Source organism: Triticum urartu, chromosome 1A (assembly GCF_056163025.1).
Source record: "Triticum urartu cultivar PI428250 chromosome 1A, HENAU_Tu73, whole genome shotgun sequence".
Lineage (NCBI taxonomy): Eukaryota > Viridiplantae > Streptophyta > Magnoliopsida > Poales > Poaceae > Triticum > Triticum urartu.
The window spans coordinates 400040007-400062281 of record NC_141873.1 but is presented as its reverse complement, the minus strand read 5'-3'; the positions used below and the strand labels follow the sequence as shown (position 1 = coordinate 400062281).

Here is a 22275-nt window from a genome sequence, read left to right as displayed (position 1 = left end):
GACACCACGTGATGATTGGATGTGATAAGCTCTATGTTCACATACAACGGGTGCAAGACAGTTTTGCACATGCGGAATACTCGGGTTAAACTTGACGAGCCTAGCATGTACAGACATGGCCTCGGAACACTGGAGACCGAAAGGTCGAAAGTGAATCATATAGTAGATATGATCAACATAGAGATGTTCACCATTGAAAACTACTCCATCTCACGTGATGATCGGACAGGGTTTAGTTGATATGGATCACGTGATCATTTAGATGACTCGAGGGATGTCTATCTAAGTGGGAGTTCTTAAGTAATGTGATTAATTGAACTTAATTTATCATGAACTTAGTCCTCATAGTTTTTTCATATCTATATTGTAGATCAATAGCTCACGTTTAGTTCCCCTGTTTTATTTTGATATGTTCCTAGAGAAAACTAAGTTGAAAGATGATAGTAGCAATGATGCGGACTGGGTCCGTGATCTAAGGATTATCCTTGTTGTTGCACAGAAGAATTATGTCCTTGATGCACCGCTAGGTGACATACCTATTGCAGGAGTAGATGCAGACGTTATGAATGTTTGACAAGCTTGGTATGATGACTATTTGATAGTTTAGTGCACCATGCTTTACGGCTTAGCCGGGACTTAAAAAACGTTTTGAACGCCATGGAGCATATAAGATGTTCCAAGAGTTGAAATTGGTATTTCAAACTCATGCCCGTGTCGAGAGGTATGAGACCTCTAACAAGTACTTTGCCTACAAGATGGAGGAGAATAGCTTAGCTACTGAGCATGTGCTTAGAATGTCTAGGTACTACAATCGCATGAATCAAGTGGGAGTTAATCTTCCAGATAAGGTAGTGATTGACAGAGTTCTCTAGTCACTATCACCAAGTTACTAGAACTTCGTGATGAACTATAATATGCAATGGATAATGAAAACGATTCCCAAGCTCTTCGCGATGCTGAAATCGGCGAAGGTAGAAATCAAGAAATAGCATCAAGTGTTGATGGTTAACAAGACCACTATTTTCAAGAAAAGGGGCAAGGGATAGAAAGGGAACTTCAAGAAGAATGGTAAGCAAGTTTCCACTCCCATGAAGAAGCCCAAAGCTATACACAAACCTAAAACTGAGTGCTTCTACTGCAAAGGAAATGGTCACTGGAAGTGGAACTGCCCAAAAAACTTGGCGGATAAGAAGGATGGCAAAGTGAACAAAGGTATATTTGATATACATGTTATTGATGTGTACTTTACTAGTGTTCATAGTAGCCTGGGTATTTGATACCGGTTCAGTTGCTAAGATTTGTAACTCGAAACAGTAGTTGCAAAATGAACAGATACTAGTTAAGGGCGAGGTGACGATGAGTGTTGGAAGTGATTCCAAGGTGATAAGATCACCATCGCACACTCCCTCTACCTTCGAGATTAGTGTTGGGCCTAAATAAATGTTATTTGGTGTTTGCGTTGAGCATGAATATGATTGGGTCATGTTTATTGCGATACGGTTATTCATGTAAGTCAGAGAATAATTGTTGTTCTATTTACATGAGTAAAACCTTCTATGGTCATGCACTCAATATAAATGGTTTATTGAATCTCAATCGTAGTGATACACATATTCATAATATTGATGCCAAAAGATGCAAAGTTGATAATGATAGTGCAACATATTTGTGGCACTGCCGTTTAGGTCATATTGGTGTAAAACGCATGAAGAAACTCCATGCAGATGGGCTTTTGGAATCACTTGGTTATGAATCATTTGATGCTTGCAAACCATGCCTCATGGGTAAGATGACTAAAACTCCGTTCTCCAGAACAATGGAGTGAGCCACTGACTTATTGGAAATAATACATACTGATGTATGTGGTCCGGTGAGTGTTGAGGCTCGCGGCGGGTATCGTTATTTTCTGACTTTCACAGATAATTTGAGCAGATATGGGTATATCTACTTAATAAAACACTTGAAAGGTTCAAAGAAATTCAGAGTGAAGTGGAGAATCATTGTAACAAGAAAATAAAGTTTCTATGATCTGATCGTGGAGGCGAATATTTGATTTACGAGTTTGGCCTTCATTTAAAATAATGTGGAATAGTTTCACAACTCACGCCACCTGGAACACCACAGCGTAATGGTGTGTCTGAATGTCGTAACCATACTTTATTAGATATGGTGCGATCTATGATGTCTCTTATCGATTTACCACTATCATTTTGGGGTTATGCATTAGAGACAACTGCATTCACATTAAATAGGGCACTGTCTAAATCCGTTGAGATGACACCGTATGAACTATGGTTTAGCAAGAAACCAAAGGTTTCGTTTCTTAAAGTTTGGGGTTGCGTTGCTTATGTGAAAAGGTTTCAACTGCTAAGCTCGAACCCAAATTGAAGAAATACGTCTTAATAGGATAACCAAAAGAAACTGTTGAGTACACCTTCTATAACAGATCCGAAGGCAAGATTTTTGTTGATAAGAATGGATCCTTTCTAGAGAATGAGTTTCTCTCGAAAGAAGTGAGTGGGAGGAAAGTAGAACTTGATGAGGTAATTGTACCTTCTCTCGAGTTAGAAAGTAGTTCATCATAGAAATCAGTTCCAGTGATGCCTGCACCAATTAGTGAGGAAGTTAATGATGATGATCATGAAACTTCATATCAAGTTACTACCAAACCTCGTAGGTCAACCAGAGTACGTTACGCACCAGAGTGGTACGGTAATCCTGTTCTGGAAGTCATGTTACTAGACCATGAAGAACCTACGAACTATGAGGAAGCGATGATGAGCCCAGATTCCGTAAAATGGCTTGAGGCCATGAAATCTAAGATAGGATCCATGTACGAGAACAAAGTGTGGACTTTGGTGGACTTGCCCGATGATCGTCAAGCCATTGAGAATAAATGGATCTTCAAGAGGAAGATGGACGCTGATGAATGTGTTACTATCTACAAAGCTCGACTTGTCGCAAAATGTTTTCGACAAGTTCAAAGTGTTGACTACGATGAGATTTTCCCACTCGTAGCGATGCTTAAGTCTGTCTGAATCATGTTAGCAATTGCCGCATTTTATGAAATCTGGCAAATGGATGTCAAAACTGCATTCCTTAATGGATATCTTGAAGAAGAGTTGTATATGATGCAACCAGAATGTTTTGTCGATCCTAAAGGTGCTAAAAAAGTGTGCAAACTCCAGCGATCCATTTATGGACTAGTGCAAGCATCTCGGAGTTGGAATATACGCTTTGATAAGGTGATCAAAGCATATGGTTTTACACAAACTTTCAGGGAAGTCTGTATTTACAAGAAAGTGAGTGGGAGCTCTGTAGCATTTCTGATATTATATGTGGATGACATATTATTGATCAGGACTGATATCAAATTTCTGGATAGCATAAAACGATAATTGAATAAGATTTTTCAATAAAAGACCTCGGTGAAGCTGCTTATATATTGAGCATCAAGATCTATAGAGATAGATCAAGACGCTTGATAGGACTTTCACAAAGCACATACCTTGACAAGATTTGAAGGAGTTCAAAATGGATCGGTCAAAGAAAGGGTTCTTACCTGTTCTACAAGGTGTGAAGTTCAGTAAGACTCAAAACCCGACCACGGTAGAATATAGAGAGAGAATGAAAGTCATTCCCTATGCCTCAGCCATAGGTTCTATAAATTATGCTATGATGTGTACCAGAATTGTGTACCTTACCATGAGTTTGGCAAGGGGGTACGATAGTGATCCAGGAGTGGATCACTGGACAGCGGTCAAAATTATCCTTAGTTACCTAAGAGGACTAAGGAAATATTTCTCGGTTATGGAGGTGATAAAGAGTGCGTCGTAAAGAGTTACGTCGATGCAAGCTTTGACACTAATATAGATGACTCTGAGTCTCGATCTGGATACATATTGAAAGTGGGAGCAATTGGCTAGAGTAGCTCCGTCCAGAGCATTGTAGACATAGAAATTTACAAAATACATACGGATCTGAATGTGGCAGACCCGTTGACTAAACCTCTCTCACAAGCAAAACATGATCACACCTCAGTACTCTTTGGGTGTTAATCACATGGCTATGTGAACTAGATTACTGACTCTAGTAAACCCTTTGGGTGTTGGTCACATAGCGATGTGAACTATGGGTGTTAATCACATGGTGATGTGAACTATTGGTGTTAAATCACATGGCGATGTGAACTAGATTATTGACTCTAGTGCAGGTGGGAGACTGAAGGAAATATGCCCTAGAGGCAATAATAAAGTTGTTATTTATATTTCCTTATATCATGATAAATGTTTATTATTCATGCTAGAATTGTATTAAACCGGAAACTTGATACTTGTGTGGATACATAGACAAAACACCGTGTCCCTAGTAAGCCTCTACTAGACTAGCTCGTTGATCAAAGATGGTTAAGTTTCCTAACCATAGACATGTGTTGTCATTTGATTAACGGGATCACATCATTAGGATAATGACGTGATGGATAATACCCATCCATTAGCTTAGCATAATGATTGTTAAGCTTTATTGCTATTGCTTTCTTCATGACTTATACATATTCCTTTGACTATGAGATTATGCAACTCCCGGATACCGGAGGAATACCTTGTGTGCTATCAAATGTCACAACGTAACTGGATAATTATAAATATGCTCTATAGGTATCTCCTAAGGTGTTTGTTGGGTTGGCATAGATCGATATTAGGATTTGTCACTCCGAGTATCGGAGAGGTATCTCTGGGCCCTCTCGGTAATGCACATCATAATAAGCCTTGCAAGCAATGTGACTAATGAGTTAGTTGCGGGATGATACATTACGGAATGAGTAAAGAGACTTGCCGGTAACGAGATTGAACTAGGTATGATGATACCGATGATCGAATCTCGGGCAAGTAACATACCGATGACAAAGGGAATAACTTATGTTGTTATACGGTTTGACCGATAAAGATATTCGTAGAATATGTAGAAGCCAATATGAGCATCCAGGTTCCGCTATTGGTTATTGACCGGAGATGTGTCTTTGTCATGTCTACATAGTTCTCGAACTCGTAGGGTCCGCACGCTTAACGTTCGATGACGATTTGTATTATGAGTTATGTGATTTGATGACCGAAGTTTGTTCGGAGTCCCGGATGAGATCACGGACATGACGAGGAGTCTCGAAATGGTCGAGAAGTAAACCCAATCAATATTAATAAACCTCATCATTTTGTCCTTAATGGCAACAATACAAATACATGTCTTGTCCCTTTGTCACTGGGATATAGCACAATGCAATATTGAACCCATCACAAAGTACCTCTCTCATTGCAAGATAAATCAATCTAGTTGGCCAAACCAAACCGATAGATCAGAGAGAAATACAAAGCTATAACAATCATGCATAATAAAGTTCAGAGAAGACTTAATCAATATTCATGAATAAACTGATCATAAACCCGCAAATTCATCGGATCCCAAAAAACACACCGCAAAATAAGATTACATTGGATAGAACTCCAAGAAGATCGATGAGAACATTGTATTGAAGATCAACGAGAGAGAAGAAACCATCTAACTACTAGCTATGGACCCGTAGGTCTGTGGTGAACTACTCAAGCATCATCGGAAGGGATCAGGATGGTGTAGAAGCCCTTCGGGATTAATTCCCCCTCCGGCGGAGTACTGGAAAAGGTCTCCAGAAGGGATCGTGGAAGAACGGAAACTTGCGCTGGCGAGAAAAGTGTTCCGGGTGGCTCTCTGTTGGTTTCCTGATTTTAGAGAATTTATGGAGGTGGAATTAGGTCAGAGGGAGTGACATGGGACCCACAAGGCATCAGGGCGCGCCTACCCCTGGGCGCGCCCTGTTGCCTTGCCTTCTCCTTGCTTCTCGTTTGGTCTCCTCCCAAAGCTTACTGGGTCTCTCTTGTCCAAAAAAAATCGTCAAAAAGTTTCGTAGCGTTTGGACACCATTTGGTACTGATTTCCCAGAAAACAAAAAATAAGCAGAAATCAGCAACTGGCACTAGGCATTGGGTTAATATGTTAGTCCCAGAAAATGATATAAAATAGCATATAAAACATCCAATATTGATGCTATAATAGCATGGAACAATAAAAAAATATAAATACGTTGTAGACGTATCATCCTTCTGCAGGCACTCTTCCGCTATTTTCCTGTTCCCCGAGATGGTGATCACGCCATTCGGCCCTGGCATCTTAAGCTTAAGATACACGTAACATGGTGTGGCCATGAAACGTGTGTAGGCGGGTCTACCCAGGATGGCATGATAGGCACTATGGAAGTCCGTCACCTCGAAGCTCAACCTCTCCTTCCTGAATTTTTTCTCGCCACCGAATACGACGTCTAGGGCTATCTGTCCGAGTGACTTTGCCTTCTTTCCGGGGTTGATCCCATGGAACTACATGTTGCTTTTGCTCAGTCGGTACATCGGAATGTCCATCGCCTTCAAAGTGTCGGCGTAAATGATGTTCAATCCGTTGCCTCCGTTCATGAGGACTTTGCGCAGTCGGACTCCACTGACGGCTGGATCAACCACTAGCGCCTGCTGCCAAGGGGTCGGTGTGTGAGCTGGATGATCCAACTGGTCAAAATTGACGGGTGTCTGGGCCTAGTCAAGATACTTGGTGACAGTCGGCACGGCCATGTTAACCTCTCGCTTTATGACCTCCAACATGCGCTTGATCTCGACGCCTGTGAATATCATCAGGACTTTCTCGACATTGGGATAGCTAGAAGCATGCTTCTTCCCTTCGTCACCATCGTCCTCATCTTTACCCTCCGAGGGTTCTTCTCACATTTCTTGCTTGAGCAATCGGCACTCCCGAGTGGTGTGCTTTGGCAGGATCAGGTCGCCATCTTCGTCTCTTTTGGTGTGAATCTGACAGGGTTGATCAAGAATGTCGCCCTTTGGGTAGCTCTTCTTCTTGCCAGCCCATTCCTTCTTCTGCTTCAGCTAAACTTTGCCCTTGCTTTGCCTAGCTGGGACCGCAGCTTCAGCATTGTCTGTGGAATCGGCTTTTCGCTTTTGCTTCCGACTGGAGTATTGCCCGACTGGTGGGCCTCTCCAGCTCGACCCTTGCCGCTTCTCAGCCGGTCTTCTTCTTCGTTGTTGGCATATCTACTGGCAATCTCCATTGCTCAGCTCAAAGTTAGGATATCGGTCCGGCCAAACTTCAGAATAAGCTCTCGGTATTTGATACCCGCCTTGAAGGCGCAAATGGCTTGGTGCTCAGTGACATTCTCCACGGTGTTGTGCAAAGTGGTCCACCGTTGGATCTACTCTCAGAGAGTCTCATTGTTTTTCTGTACGCAGTTTTGCAGCTCTGATAATCCACTCGGCCGCTTGTACGTGCCCTTGAATGTTTTCACAAAGACTCGGGCCAGGTCATCCCAGCAATAGATGCTCCCGGGTGTGAGCTGGTTCAACCAGGCTCTCGCTGACCCCTCAAGCATCAGTGGCAGATGTTTCATGGCCACATTGTCATTGCCGTCACCGATCTGGACAGTCACTCGGTAGTCCTCCAACCAAGTCTATAGCTTCGACTCGTCAGTGAACTTGCTAATCCTCGTCACCAACCTGAAGTTGGACGGGATATCAGCAGCACGGATATACCTGCTGAAGCACTCTGGTCCTGAAGGTGTGGATCCACTCGGGACATCCCTGTCGAGCTCGTCTCTTTGGGCTCAGCCCATGTCGACCAAGCTCCGAGCGAGAATAGATCTCGCGTTGAACTGCGGGTCCCGAAGACCTCCCGTGGCCGTGCGGAGGACTCGGCCTCCGATCATCTTTGTACGGTTGCCTCGCGTCATAGGGTTGGCGCCCATATGCGACGTCTCGCGGAGGGGGCGTCCGAGTCCGACGATAATCGTCGCATCGCCATGGAGGAGTGATCTGGTCACGTCTTTGGTCTCCGTACTGATCTCTCAGAGGGGGCGATGGTCTATGCCTTCCCGATGCAATCGGATTGTGAGCCGACTGGACTGTCTTGACGCGAACAGATGCGCTATGGGTGCGATCCCGCGACTGTGACACAACCGCATTTTGCGTCAAAGCTATCTTCAACCTGGCCCGGATCTGTCAAATCCCTTCTTCAGCAGTTGAGCCGGGGGCCTGGATGGATTCAGCGATTCAGGCCGTTGCCACCAAATTCTGCAATGCGACCACCATGTCGCAAAGGGGCTGGAGTTGGAGCTGAACCATCTCCACCAAACGAGAGGCAGTGAAGGCTTGCAGCTCAACTCTCCAAAATGGATATCAACCTTCAAAATAAAACCGAGCGTTCTAGAAGCCCTACTATCCAGTCGTAGCTGCCTGCGCTAATTAGCTTCCATTTCTCGGCGAATGTGTCATCCTAAACACCAGTTTCCATTCATAACAAAGAACTGGGGAAAGAAAATCCGACTGTTTGCCTTCATAACCCTTCAGGACTATACTTCTATATCCAATGTGATCTTTTTTTAGTGATAAAACATCCAATTTGAAATTATGGATTAAGACGGCACACATTTTCTTTTTTCATATCAATTTCCATATGTGCCTGCCTGTTGAAAATTTTAAATTACCTGCAAATGTGGCGCCCGATGCACGGAAAAGCGACATACCATGACTAGAAAAGGCGAATCTGCTGATCCAATCACTTCAGAGTTCAGACATCGTTTGAGTGATCTCGCTGATGCCTAATCTTCTGTACCTGGGGCTGCATCCTGGATTTGCATTTTCGCTTGACAGGGTCGTACCCACCTATGTTGCATGGCACTTATGTTTACCGCTCATGCGTTGAGTTTCATTTTTGTAAGAGCATCTCCAATAGGTGCATAAAAATTTTGCGTCCTAAAATAGTTTTAGCGCGTCACTCTAGCACTTTTAGTGGGTCGGACCCAACGTTACTTTAGCAGATGCCCAAAAACGCACGCCCAAAAGAACACGCAGTGTAAATTGTGAAGCGCGCGCAATCCGGCGCTTCAAATTTGCAGCTTTTGATAGCATTTTTCAACACGCGCCTAACCCCTTTTTGCACGCGCGCTGTTTTACAGCTTTTGCTGGAGCTGTCCGGCGTCCAAAAAACTCGGATTTTAGCGCACGGCCCAGTTTTTGGGCGTCTGTTGAAGATGCTCTAAGGCCATGCACGGTGGTTTGCTGCTTTATTATTTATATAACCTTTCATCTAAAAATACATGTTCCAGGACGAGACAAGAACCACAATGTTTTGCATACGCAATTTCTGCATCCTCCAACAGCTCCGACCACTCGTTTTATGTCTTCCATAACACTACATCAATACACGATATAAGAAAGAAGCATAGTTGCGGATTGCCAACTACTTATAACTAGCAAAAAGCAAATAGCATTAAAACTGACGCCAAGCTAGTGAATTTTGATTGCACATAACACAAGTATTGACTCAAAACATTCAACATAGTCATGAACATGTGTTAAAGGTCTTCCAAAACATTCAAATGAGAGACATACTGCAATGTTTGCACATAAAGGGGAGGGATCAGCCACGGACAAAACATGAAGAGCTATCAACCTGCTCAGGCATCTCTGCAGTGACTACAAGAAGAGCTATCGAAGGGATTAGCCATGGACAGGACATGCTCATTATGGTGATTGCCCCTTCGGATACATCCAGCAGGATATGCATGACCAGAGTAAGATCTAAAATCCAATAGAGCATTTGGAGAAGCCCTGCTATCAAACTGTAGGCACTTGTATTGATCAGTTCTCCATTTCTGAGTGCATCTGCCTTCGACAACAAATTTCATCAACTCAAGCGCCTTAGCATTGTGAACAAAGAACTTAGCAAAGTCAACATCCGAATCCGTGCCCGTGTAACACTTCAACTCTACATATCTGATATGGTGAAGAGACTCAATCAGAGCTGTTGGCTCATGATGATGCACATTTTGCATATCCTTCTGCAGAGATGACTGGAAAGAGTATAAACAATTCAGAAACAGTTATTACAAAGCTAGAAAATAAAATTTTCTAACTGGCAATGTCAGGTAAAACAATGACTGATTGGATAACATATAAAATAAGTAAAACAGATTTTCACACTACTGAAGAAGAGATTCAACAACTCACCATTATGTATAGCTTCTCCAAGAAAGGAAAGACTCTGAGGAAGCCAAGAACTGCATCAAGATTAGGGCCACTAGACGTGATATTTAAAACCTTAACACCTCGCATCAACATTTCCAGGTTACCAGCGACCATTTCCTGCTAACAGAAAAACATTGCAAAAAAGTCAGTGTATGCTTCGTGGCATGTCGAATATGAAATGGCCATCCGCAGCTACCTGTGAAACTCTGGTTCCAAGCTTGAGTTTATCAACGTTGTCTGTCAGTGAGCCCAAGATCGCCAGTTTCGGCGCACTAATTACCCGGAAGACTGGTGCTCTGCGCAGTGGGCTGGTTCTGCGAAATAAATCTGATCTGACGAATCTTTCCAGGCAAGGGCCATTCTCGATGACTATTTCACTCATGCTGCCCATATCATTACAGACACCGATGCTCCTAAGTGTCTGCGAGTTGATCACCAAGCGCCTGAAGCCATCACAACTGTCAAGCAGCAGGTCCTCGAGGACAGGGCAGCCAGAGAGAATGCTGTGGAGGGTGCCTTCATATACAGAAAGGAAGCCCAGAACGAGTGTTTTCAGGTATGGGAAGTTAAATACTGGGACCTCCTCATCCTCAAAGAAGCTGCAGTTGGCAATGCGGGCCACACGGAGGGTCGGTGCGAAGCGGAGCACAGACAGTGGCAGCACATCATCAAATTTAGCGACATAGATGTCGAACTCCTGAAGATTAGCAAGGGCTGGGGACCTGAACCAGCCATCAAGATCAGCAAAATAGAGGCTGTTGAGGTGAAGGCGGCGTATGGGGCCCTGGTGCTCAGAAAGGATCTCGGTTACAACCTCAATTTGCTCGGGACAAAACCCAGGGATATGGGCAGTGTCAAGGTTGATCGGAGCGGAGCGCCACAGGTGACGCCAGCGGCGAGAGAGGGCAGAAGTGCGCACGGCATCATCAGTGCGGAGGAAGGAGATGATGGTGCAGAGCGTCTCATCCGGGAGGTCACTGATCAGATCGATTCCCTCCCGTTTCACCTTCTTCACTCCACAGTCTGCCGCCTCCTGCATGTTGGAATGTGCAAGTGCACGCACGGCTTCAGCTGCTCGTTCACGAATAACCAGTTTGGGATCGCTCAAAGCTTTCAGTATAACATCAACAAACTCAGGGATATAATTCTTGAAAACTGTGAATGCGTTTTCAGCCATCTCCTACAACAAGAGAAGGAGGAACTTTATACAAATCATAATGTAGGTCATCTGGAAAAAATATTGGCATAAAGTTAAACTACTATCATAATATACTAAGTTGCAAAACTGAAACAACTCAGGATGCTAGTTGTACTGTGCATAGGGTTATTTTCAGGGCATCTTGGAGTGAAAGAAATGGTACACATGGTTTAATAAGAAGATAGCTAGCACGAAGCCACGAACCAATATTATTTAATTTGTACACTCAACTGAATATTTGTGACTTGCAGATCAGTCACGGGCACGGCTAGTCATAATTAGTTGTCCACTAGTTGTTGTTGATCATGACTTGCTTGCTAAAAATACTATATATATGCAGAGAAAACAATCATACACATACTACAAATCAGTGGTACAGAACTACAGTACATGCTAAGAATCAGGGGTAACCTCATGATCTTGATTGTTGATTAAACACTACAGAAGCTGATCGGTTCAACTTACTTTGAGAATAAGGAGAGCTGCAAAGCGGCGATATTCCACTCGATCAGCACCAAGCCACCCTAACGCAGTTGTAATAATCTAAAAGAAGTGCTTCTTAGAGAACTGGAAAAGAATGTCCATGAAAACTGGAACCAGTAGTAAAGTTATAACTCACCTGTCGCTCAACCTCGTGTCCAGTTAATGCTCCCCCAGCATTTGCCAAATGACCAAGCACTGTGCTAGCTGGAACTAGGATTTCAGGATCACGCTTGACTTCAAACACATTTTTTAAGACATTAGCCAGCTTAGAAACCTTTGAAGCGCCTCCAACTGGTAAATCAATCAGAGCATCGATAGCATGAAGAGCCAGTAAACTTTCAGTAGCATCATTGCTTTGTAATAAGCTAGATATTTGCTCATAGAGCTGATCCATAACGCTTAGAAGATCTTCACTGCTGAGATGTCGAGCTTCCTCCTCAACATGTTTCCGCAGGGCAGCAGCAATACCACCCTATTATAGATGAGAACAAATTATATCATCCTAGAAAATATCATTGTTCGGCGTAAACGAAAGTACAGTTAACATAGAGAGTCTGTGGGTTAACATCAGGCCCCTGGTTAACATCCCAGGAACCTAAACCTCCCAATGAGCAGCAAAGGTACCAAATTTATGAATGCATTTATTCTGCATTACCATGAACACACAAGGCATAGATGTGAACTATGCGCTTCACGTTATCCCCGCCAACAAATCCGTAAGATCAGCATTTGTTCATAATGTTATCTGACAGGCCAGCACATTCATAGACCCCAACAGTACTTCAACAGTCAAGTCCTCAGCAAAATGTGTACATGGTGCAAGAAATCTACTCCCTCCGTAAAGAAATATAAAAGCGTTTAGATCACTAAACTAAAGTAGTGATCTAAACTCTCTTATATTTCTTTAGAGAGGGAGTACATAATTACAGTACTCTAGAGTAGGCACGAAAAGCACTGACTTTTATGTACTGCTACTGAGCATTGACACAAGTAAAACAGCATCACAAAGCCCGCAAGCCCCGATCACCAATACCCACAACCACAAAAGGCACCAACCCAAGCAATTAACTTGGCAATTGATCGTCCCATGCCCATCCATCTATCCATTCCACACTGGCCAGCACCCATGCAGTGCCCTAACAAGAAACAACCAACTAGGTTCAATTCACACCCTCGGCTGATTAGCCTGTACACGCACAGAACCCCGCACGCAAACCCAACACCACCGGCCAAAACCAAAGTCTACCATAACCGCGCCACAGCGAGGACGGCGATATCTCACAGCATGAACAAGAGAGGGCGATCGAGCGAGACACGAACCTCTCCAGATGAGATGTAGGCGGCGATGCTGAACCAGCGGTCCTTGGCGATCAAACCTGCGCGCCAGGCAAATCGATGGTTTAGCCATGGCCAGAAGAGAAACCCCGGGCGATCGAGATCGGCGGGGAACAATCCGGGAGCGAGGGAGGCGTACGCACGGCGGCGCCGGGATCTGGGGAAGGAAGGCGTACCTTGAGGCTTGCCCGCGGCCTCCGGGGAGAGCCGCGAGGGTTCCATGTCGGCGGCTCCTCGGGAACCGGCGGTGCCAAGGGAGGCGGAAGGTTTTAGCCAATCCTAGCCTCGGCCTGGCGCAAGGCGCAGTTACACGGCGAAATGGCTCGGGAATTTTTTTTATTTTTTTGAGAAAAGCGAAATGGCTCGGGAATGTAGTGGAATGGGGAGATGCCGGCCTCGCACGGGCTTGGGCCGTGACATCATGGGTTGATCGTGTCCCCAGATCGCTCCACCAAAACTGGCCTGCGACCCCTCAAAAAAAAAAACTGGCCTGCTATTTTACAGTTTTGTACCGCTACAAAAAATACAGTTTTGTGCCACTGTTTATCCATCCCTGTCCCATCCTATAGAGAACTCTCTCTATCCAAGGTTTTTTTCGCCGGAAATCTCGTTGACCCCCAAGGAATTTTGCTACCGTTAAAAAAAAAGGTTGCAGATGCAGGCGTGCTCCATGCACTATGTGCCCCTTGCCCCTCTTGTTGTGGTCGTGGTCGTCGTCGCATTTAGAGCGTGAAACAAAGGTTGCCTCAATGCCAAGCTTAGGCAAGAATGAATCTAGCTCGCTCGATTTAGCTTCAATGGGGCTACCTTGAGCCTAAATCGAGGAAGGCGGCGCTTCCAACTTCGTTGCTGCGAGATTGGTGAATTTAGTATGAATTTATGTTGCACAGGTTATTTGCATGTGTTGCAAGCACACACATTTCCTTATTGCATACATACAGACATTGTGTTGCAATAATTATGGTGTGCTGCAAAATACTCGTTTAATACTACAAAAAAATTGTCGTAATTGCACATGTTATATTTATATATTATTTAGTGGAAATAGAAGAGTCTAACCGCAAAAAAAAGGTGTCTGATGTTATTCAACGATTGGTGAGCTGAACCACGTGCATGCCTTCACCACATCAGAGTTGCTTAACAAATCCAATGGCTCACGCAGTTCAACAAAAATTTGCAAAAGGAACAATCCTTATGCACCCTTACGAATATTTGGATTGTAAGCGACAAATCCTGATCCATTATGTTAGCAAAGCTCACCTGGCTACTCCTAAGGTTGAGTGACAACATCTCTATTATGGAAGTCTTTCATAAATAAAATTTCATTTCATTGAATGGTTACAATAACTTTGGTTACACGACCTGGCATCAATCATATTCTGCCAGATATGTAAATATCTGATGCATTTGTTCTAATGCCTGAATGATGAAACGTGTTTTACGTTTTGCACACATCTCTACTGATAAAAGCCCGAACAAACAGCCCAAACTGTTTCAGCAAACCATATTATCCAGCGCATCCTCCTGTAGGAACTGCTGGTTTCTTCAGGTAAAATGAAAAAGAAAGAAAATAAATCCCTGAAGCAGAACCACATTCAACTGAACAGTTCACCCATAATTTCCAAAACCCAACAACCTATTTCCAGAAATATAAGCAGTTCATAACCAAGGGTATATTGCAAAATTAAAGTAGCCTGATGAGGTTGTCCTCAGGCCTTTTGCAGTTCTAAATAGAAAACAAGTGCTGGTCGTAGTACATGATAAATAACATAGCTGCATACAGAAAAAGTTCGAAATACACGTGAAGGGTGATTTCATCAATCAGTATGCCCGCAAACTCCGCAAGAGGTACCAACAGGATCAGCCATGGTCAAAACATGAGCATGCTTGCTGCATGCAAATGTAGTGAAGGGATAAGCTTCTCCAAACTCAAACCGAGCATTTCTAGAAGCCCTGCTATCCAGTTGTAGCCGCCTACGCTGATTAGTTTCCCATCTCCTGGTGAATGTGTTATCCTGGACACGGAGTTCCATTGACTCAAGCACCTTAGCATTCAGAACAAAGAACTTGGCAAAGTTAAGATCCGACCGCTTGCCCTCGTAACCCTTCAGCACTACTTCTTTCAGACTGAGGTCAAGACATTCAATGCGATCTTGTGGGTCGAGATGGCATACATTTTTCTTTTTCATATCAACTTCCAGGTATAACTGAAAAGAGCAGAAGTGCATTGTATTACTTGTATGTTTGTTATATAAAGGCTAGTTTCTACCTGGACCGATGGATAACGTATGAACTGAATGGAGTTTATTCGGCGCTATAAGCTACCAAAAAGATCAAGAGAATCACCGTGATGACGAGCTTCTCCAAGCAAGGAAAGTATTTGATGAAGTTTAGAACTGCATCAAGATCAGGACCAACAGTATCAAGAATGAAAATCTTCACACTGTGCAGTGGCATTGCCAAGTTTCCACCAGAAATTCCCTGCAAACAAGAAGCACACAACATGAAACACAAGAGTATTATTTCCTGAGAAATTAATGTGACTGTTACAATGAAGGCAGTAGTTACCCGAGAAGCCATGGTTCCAACATGGAGTGTAGTCTTGTGGCTGTCCAAAAAGCACACCATCTGCAGTCTAGGCGCTCTGATCACCTGAATGTCGAAATTATCAAATGCAATCAATCTCTCCAGGCGAGGGGCATAGTGTATGACCAGCTCGCCCACGTAGCTGTCCGCGACAATGCCGAAGCTCTGCAGAGTCGGCGAGTCGATGACCACCCGGTCGAAGCCGCCGCACCAATCCAGCTGGAGCACCCTGAGCGCGGAACAGGCGGAGAGCAGGCCGTGGAGGGCATCCTCGGAGATCTCGACCTCGGTGAGGGCGAGCCGCGTCAGACGCGGGAACGCGAGGGTCGGGGAAATGCCCTCGGGGAAACGGCAGCGGGCGAAGCTGGCGACGCGGAGGGTCGGCGCGAAGCGGAGGGCGCACGGCGGCAGCAGAAGGTCGTAGCGGTAAGAGATATGGATCTCCTCGAGGCCGTCGAGGGCGGGGGATCTGATCCACTCTGCGAGATCGGCGATGCTGTTCGGGCCGTCGAGGTGGCGGAGGCGGAGGCGGCGGGCGGGGCCGCGGTGCTCGGCGAGGATCTTGGAGATGCAGTCCCAGGACCATCTGGGGAGGCGGGCGTCGTCGAGGTTGAGCGGGGAGGCGCGCCAGAGGGGGCGCCAGCGGCGGGCGAGGGCGGCGGTGCGCGCGGCGTCCTTGGTGGGGAGGCGGGTGATGACCTGGGAGAGAATGCTGTCGGGGAGGAGGCTGATGCGGTCGGCCCCTTCGGCTTTCGCCTGCTTGGACGGGCGAGCCGCCGCATCCTCCATTGCCGGCGCGCCGCGCGACGGCGGAGGGTCCGTCGCTGCTGGAGTTTTGGGGGGAGGTGCGGTTGCTGGGTTCCGAGGAATCCTCACCCTTTTCCCTCTCTTTCTGCGAGTGGGTTTCCGGAGAATGAGAATCTGGCTCGGCCGAACGCCGCAGCTCGACCCACACTGCTGGGCCACAACTCCAAGGCCTCCAATTGATTCTTTTAGACAAAGGCTCTGGCTTACTGATAAGAAGGATTCAGGCCCAGATTGTAAGTGAATGCAGCGACAATAGGGTGGGCCGTGGCCGGACATAAGGGTGTGTTGTCTCAAAAAAAAAAACATAAGGGTGTTTTTTTAGATGAGAGAAGGGCATCGGTCTTTTTCAGCCCAAATTGTAGGGCATCGGCCAAAGTTGGGGTAAGGAATATTTTACAAATCTTTAGAGAATCTTTGACTGAGAAGTACCTGGGGTTGCCTACAGCAGCGGGGAAGATCACGGAAAACAGCTTTGTGCATATTAAGGAGCAGGCAAGATCCAGGGTTCAAGGTTACTGTGAGAAGTTGATGTCGATTGCGGCAAGGATGGTTCTGCTAAAGGCTGTGATTCAAGCCCTACCGGCCTATGCTATGAGCTGTTTCAAGCTCACAAAAGGCTTATGTCAAAAAGTTACGGCAGTGATGTCAAAGTTTTGGTGGGATGAATCATTGGACAAACAAAGAATGCATTGGCAATCTTGGGAAAAAATGGCTATCTCCAAATCGAAGGGAGGCCTGGGATTTCGTGACTTGGAAAAATTTAATGATGCTATGCTAGCAAAACAGGCTTGGCGACTAATGGAGAAGCCTGATAGCTTATGCGCGCGTGTCCTCAAGGGACGGTATTTCCCGGATGGGGAATTTCTGCAGGCGGGATGCCCTGCGAGTGCCTCCACTACGTGGAAAGCGATCATCACCGGCAGGGAAGTGCTTAAACAGGGTTTGATCCGCAGGGTCGGGGATGGAATGACTACTGAAGTGTGGCATGATAACTGGATACAAGGAAGCTCATCTTTTAAACCAGTGTGTAGCGTGGGGAGCGACCCTATACACCTGGTTGCGGATTTGATGCATGAAGATGGTGAATGGAATGAGGAAATTATCAGTGGGAATTTCATTGCCTCGGATGCGAAAGCTATACTTAACATGCCAAGACCACGGATGGCTCTATCTGATTTTTGGGCATGGGGGCATGAACGATCTAGACTTTTCACGGTCCGATCTGCATATCGTATGCTTATGGAGGAACAACAAGCAAAGATGTTACAAGTTGGGAACTCATCCCATGGTGAAGAAATCTGGAAGGCGTTATGGCGGATTAAAGTACAGTCAAAAATAAGAATTTTTTGGTGGCGAGTCCTCAAAGGTTTTCTGCCGGCAAAGGAGGAATTATGTAGGAGGCATATAGGGGAGGATTTCACCTGCCCCATGTGTGGTCACCAAGAGGAGTCACTTCATCACTCTTTGGTCCTGTGTGATCACGCAAAACTATTCTGGAGGGAACTGGAGAGCTTCTTCGACTTCAAGCTGCCCCGGCTACACCCCGTCACTTGGTCGAGGGATTTGCTAGATGCCGGGTTTGTGAGCAAAGACAGAGCGGCCATCATTATCACAGTTATGTGGGCAATATGGTCGAGCAGGAACAAGTATACCCATGAGGAGGTTAAGTACCAGCCTGGTCGGTCGATGGTTCTAGTAAAATAACTTATTCAGGATCTATATATTCCGGCCGATCTTTCTGATCCTCAGCAGGGGAGAAGTGTGGTATGGACACCGCCAGAGCCTGGCTGTGTGAAAATCAACACAGATGCTGCCGTCGATGTGAATGCTGGAACTTCAGCTGTTGGGCTTGTGGCAAGAGATCCTGGAGGACTAGTGCTAGCCAGAAGTCACAAGTTGAGAGGGGTGACTGATCCTTATGTGGCTGAACTGCTAGGAGTTAGAGAGGCTGTGCGTCTAGCTATGGAGAAGGGCTGGACACAGGTTACTGTCGAAACGGACTGCCAAACTGTCACGGAGGAATGGGTGGCGACGACGTGCAGATCGATGGGAAGCCCAGTCATCAGCGAAATCAAAACATATCTCCAAAATTTTCAGGAGCTATGCATCGATTATGTAAGGAGAGAGGCAAACCAAGCTGCTCATTGGTGTGCCCAGGAGGGCCTTAGAGGTGCCTCGGATGTCATTTCTTATGATGTATTCCCTGTCTCTTTGATTGCCTTAGTGCAATCCGATGTAAACCGAGTCAGAATTGAATAAAGTGCCTTAGAGGGCGGTTTCTCAAAAAAAAAGGGTGCTCTTCCAAGTGCCTACTTTCAATCTCCTCAGCAAACATCATCTTTTGTGACGTCATATATGAATGAGTTGAGCCAGTTGGCCCCTGTTGCGCCGAGGCAAGTCCCAGGTGCTGCCCAACATAACTCTCCCAACTCCTGGATTGCATCACCAGTGGGAGTGGCGAAGATGAACGTGGATGCAGCGATTTTGCGCAACAAAAGAGGAGGAGCGGTGGCCGCAGTTTGTCGAGACCACACAGGGCTTTACCTTGGCTCCTCGGCCATCCTGGTTCGAGGCATCATCGATCCAATGATACTTGAAACTTTTGCTTGCAGAGAAGCATTGGCCCTAACAGATGATCTAAACATCCAGAGAGTGATGGTAGCATCAGACAGTTTGGGTGTGGTGAAGGATATTAATTCTGGTACTAGAGGCCCTCACTCAGCAATAGTACATGAAATAACAGAACGTAGCAGTAGTTTTTTTTTGTGCTCTTTTGTTCATGAGCGTAGGAACCATAATTTCAAAGCTCATAATCTCGCCAAATCGGCCTATAATCTAGGCTTAGGTAGAAATGTTTGGTTGGGCATTCCTCACGGCCCGAACCGTGTACCTATGAACATTATCGTTGAGTAATAAAGTGGCCAGATTTCTCAAAAGAAAAAAAGTGCCTACTTTTTTTGTTTTGGAGCGCCTATGTCTCGCGTTCAGCGAGTCGACCTTCCGACTCGCTGAAGCAACTCCCATGTAGTAACCAAATGGTGAAATATTTTCATCATGTATATATAAAGAAAATTAATTAAGCATTTGTAAAAATGTTGAATAAGTATTTCAAAAATATTAATCAAGCATTGGCAAAATGTTAAATGTGTATAGAAAAAATGTTGACCATGCATTAATAAATAATACTCCCTCCGTTCCAACATATAGTGCGCCCGCACTTCCCGAGGTCCAACTTTGACCATAAATTTAACCAACGAGACCAACTGCGGCAGGAGAAAAAATTATATAATTGGAAACTTCTTTCGAATACGAATTCACTGATATAATTTTTGCTCCCGCCGCAATCGGTCTTGGTAGTTAAATTTATGATCAAAGTTGAAGCACAGGGATAGAGTAAGCACTACATTATGGAATGGAGGGAGTATTTTTTATCATTGAATATAAAAATGTTAATCAAGCATTTGAAAAAAATGTTGAACAAAATTTCAAAAATGTTAATCAAGCATTTGAAATTTTTTAAATGTGTATAGAAAAGTTTTTGACCGAGAATTAAAAAAATTAATCTTGCATTTGAAAAAATATTGATAAAGCATTTGAAAATTATTAGCCAAGCATTTGAAAAGGTTTAAAATGTCGATAAGAAAAATGTTGACCATGTATCTAAAAAATATTAATCTTGTATTTGAAAAATGTTATTCAATAATTTGAAAATGTTTAAAATGTGTATAGAATTTTTTTTACTATATATTAGTTCTTTTAATTTCTTATTGAGAAATGTTAAACATGTATCAGAAAAATGTTGTTGACATATACAAAAAATGAAGAATGAAAACCCAAAAAAACAAAGAAAACCAAAAAACAAATAAGAAACAAAATAAAACAAAGATAAAAGAATATGAAAATAAAACCGAAGAAACAAATGAAAAAAATAAAAAACAGAGAAGAAAAAGAAGTAACAAAAGAAAACGAAAAGAAGAAGAAAACCCGAAGAAAACCAAATAAAACAAAATAAAATGGGGAAAGAAAAGAAAAAACAGAAAACCGGTGTAAAAATGGATCTTTGCCTTCTAGTAGGTTGCGCCCGACTAATTTAACGCAAACTCGATGTTGGCTTAGTGACTAACAATGCTACGAAGCAACCATGAGATCCTAGGTTCGATCCCCAACGCGTTGCCTTTTTTACTCTATTTTTCTCAAATATATGCGCTAGTGGGCCGGCCCGATTAGTGAGCTCGTATTGAGTTCACCAAGGCCGTCACGAGGATTTTGAATCCACTGTGTAGAATGGAAACAATGCCCAAAAAATTTAAAACTTAATCTAATATAACTAAGGAACCAATATAACTAGAGCATATATCCAGGTCGAGCCGTTAGGCGGGTACAAGTGCTGAGTGCTTCCTGCTCCAATGCCCTAGCTTTATGTCGACAACGATCGATTGCGTAGGACATTTGTCAAACGTTGGTCAACTGTCAGACGTGATAGTGGATCGCACATCCTATGATTGATCAGAGTTTTGACTATCAATTTCTACAGAATACAATATTATTTTTTCCATACAAGCATTCTCACAAACACCCAGCAAACAAACTCCATTCCATGGTATAAACTCACAATATACACTCCAAAGCAAGTAATCGTCATAATTCACAAACACAACATGTCTTGCAAGCATATAATCTCACTATACTCAATAAATTGCACAATTAGAGAGGGAAAAAATAGAAGAAAGAAAGATATAACATAAAGGAAAAAAAGACATGAAGGAGGGAGAAGGGCATACAGATTACCTGGCCGGGGCAACAAGAAGTTGGCGGCCGAAATCACTGTTCTGACCTTTTCAACAATCTTTGCCACAAAATGAACTCGACATAAAAGTATTTCACGATCTAACCCTTTTAGCAACGCCACAACCCGTGACATTTCTTCTCCATATAGAAACGCCGAGATAGCTCGCGTTTCAGCTCCATATTCAAACACCTAGCTAGTTAGCGTTTTTGCTCCACATGAAAACGCCAAGCAAGCTGGCGTTGCTGCCCAGGCCGAAACGCCATGAGCGTTGGCGTTTCTAGCTGAAACTCTCGAATGCTCCGAAGGATAGACACGATTTACTAGATAAACAATTCGACATGGCACACACTCTGGAGACCGGAGACCGGCGATGAGTGGCTGCGAGCAACCTGGGCCTGCAGGTTGCAAGCACCTAGCTGCGTCGAAACTTCACGGCATGGCGAGCGGAGTTAGCCGAAGGAGGGGGTGACGTGCACACGCGGTTCTACAAGGCGTCGGTTGGCTGAGGAGCTGGAGGGTGCGACGACAGTAGCACAGGGCCGCCGTGCACGGGGTGGGTGGAGATCATGGTCCCGGTGTTCTCCCGCGTGGCGTGGCGCTGCAGCTGGGGCATGGTGCAGAATGACCTGGCGGGGCCTCGACCACAAGCTCGGCTACTGCGTTGCAGCTGGGGCATGGTGCAGAACGACCTGGTGCACGCTCGGGCAGGAGCGTCGCGCGCTCGCCTCTCTCAATGGCGTCCATGTCGCCAACGAGCTGTGTGTCTAGCAGAAGCGGAAGTAATGTCCGAGTGAAGCTTGAGCTAATCCCACCTAGTAGTTTGAGCTGTGTCCTCCGTGAACTATTAGCTCGCCTCAGGCTTTGGCTGTTGCTGCTGTGTTCTGTTGCGCGAGCGGAGTTTATATAGCAAGCAGGGTTGACTTGGATATGATCTAGCTGTTAGGTTGATCTCTTCATCGAGTGGGCTC

At 44.7% G+C, this 22275-nt stretch overlaps 2 protein-coding genes across 3 annotated transcripts; both read right to left on the bottom strand.

Moving 5' to 3' along the window:
• Window positions 1-9358: 9358 nt before the first annotated feature.
• LOC125532880 (F-box/FBD/LRR-repeat protein At1g16930-like) lies at window positions 9359-13455 on the bottom strand. 2 transcript variants are annotated; one of them, XM_087538538.1, is made up of 7 exons: window positions 13302-13455; window positions 13111-13166; window positions 11927-12262; window positions 11773-11850; window positions 10306-11289; window positions 10092-10229; window positions 9359-9934 (listed from the first exon to the last, which is right to left on the bottom strand). In XM_087538538.1, exons 1-7 carry the CDS (start codon window positions 13345-13347, stop codon window positions 9539-9541), a joined length of 2034 nt encoding a protein of 677 aa, XP_087394664.1. In that variant the 5' UTR covers window positions 13348-13455; the 3' UTR covers window positions 9359-9538. The 2 variants fall into 2 exon arrangements, with proteins under 2 accessions (XP_087394664.1, XP_048552712.2); XM_048696755.2 differs by having other exon boundaries at window positions 10092-10226.
• Window positions 13456-14770: 1315 nt separating this feature from the next.
• On the bottom strand, window positions 14771-16648 carry LOC125534494 (F-box/FBD/LRR-repeat protein At1g13570). The gene is made up of 3 exons (XM_048697709.2): window positions 15694-16648; window positions 15472-15606; window positions 14771-15332 (listed from the first exon to the last, which is right to left on the bottom strand). The coding sequence occupies exons 1-3, from the start codon at window positions 16498-16500 to the stop codon at window positions 14943-14945; spliced, it is 1332 nt and encodes a 443-aa protein (XP_048553666.2). The 5' UTR covers window positions 16501-16648; the 3' UTR covers window positions 14771-14942.
• Window positions 16649-22275: the final 5627 nt, after the last annotated feature.

Excerpts from the sequence above, each read along its gene's own strand:
- LOC125534494 (XM_048697709.2), bottom strand. The coding sequence starts at position 16,500 with ATGGAGGATGCGGCGGCTCGCCCGTCCAAGCAGGCGAAAGCCGAAGGG. Across the intron at positions 15,607-15,693 it reads TTGGAACCATGGCTTCTCGG|GGAATTTCTGGTGGAAACTT; the intron begins GTAACTACTGCC and ends TCTTGTTTGCAG. Across the intron at positions 15,333-15,471 it reads TGGAGAAGCTCGTCATCACG|TTATACCTGGAAGTTGATAT; the intron begins GTGATTCTCTTG and ends TGCTCTTTTCAG.
- LOC125532880 (XM_087538538.1), bottom strand. The coding sequence starts at position 13,347 with ATGGAACCCTCGCGGCTCTCCCCGGAGGCCGCGGGCAAGCCTCAAG. Across the intron at positions 10,230-10,305 it reads TTGGAACCAGAGTTTCACAG|CAGGAAATGGTCGCTGGTAA; the intron begins GTAGCTGCGGAT and ends TTTTTCTGTTAG. Across the intron at positions 9,935-10,091 it reads TGGAGAAGCTATACATAATG|TCATCTCTGCAGAAGGATAT; the intron begins GTGAGTTGTTGA and ends TACTCTTTCCAG.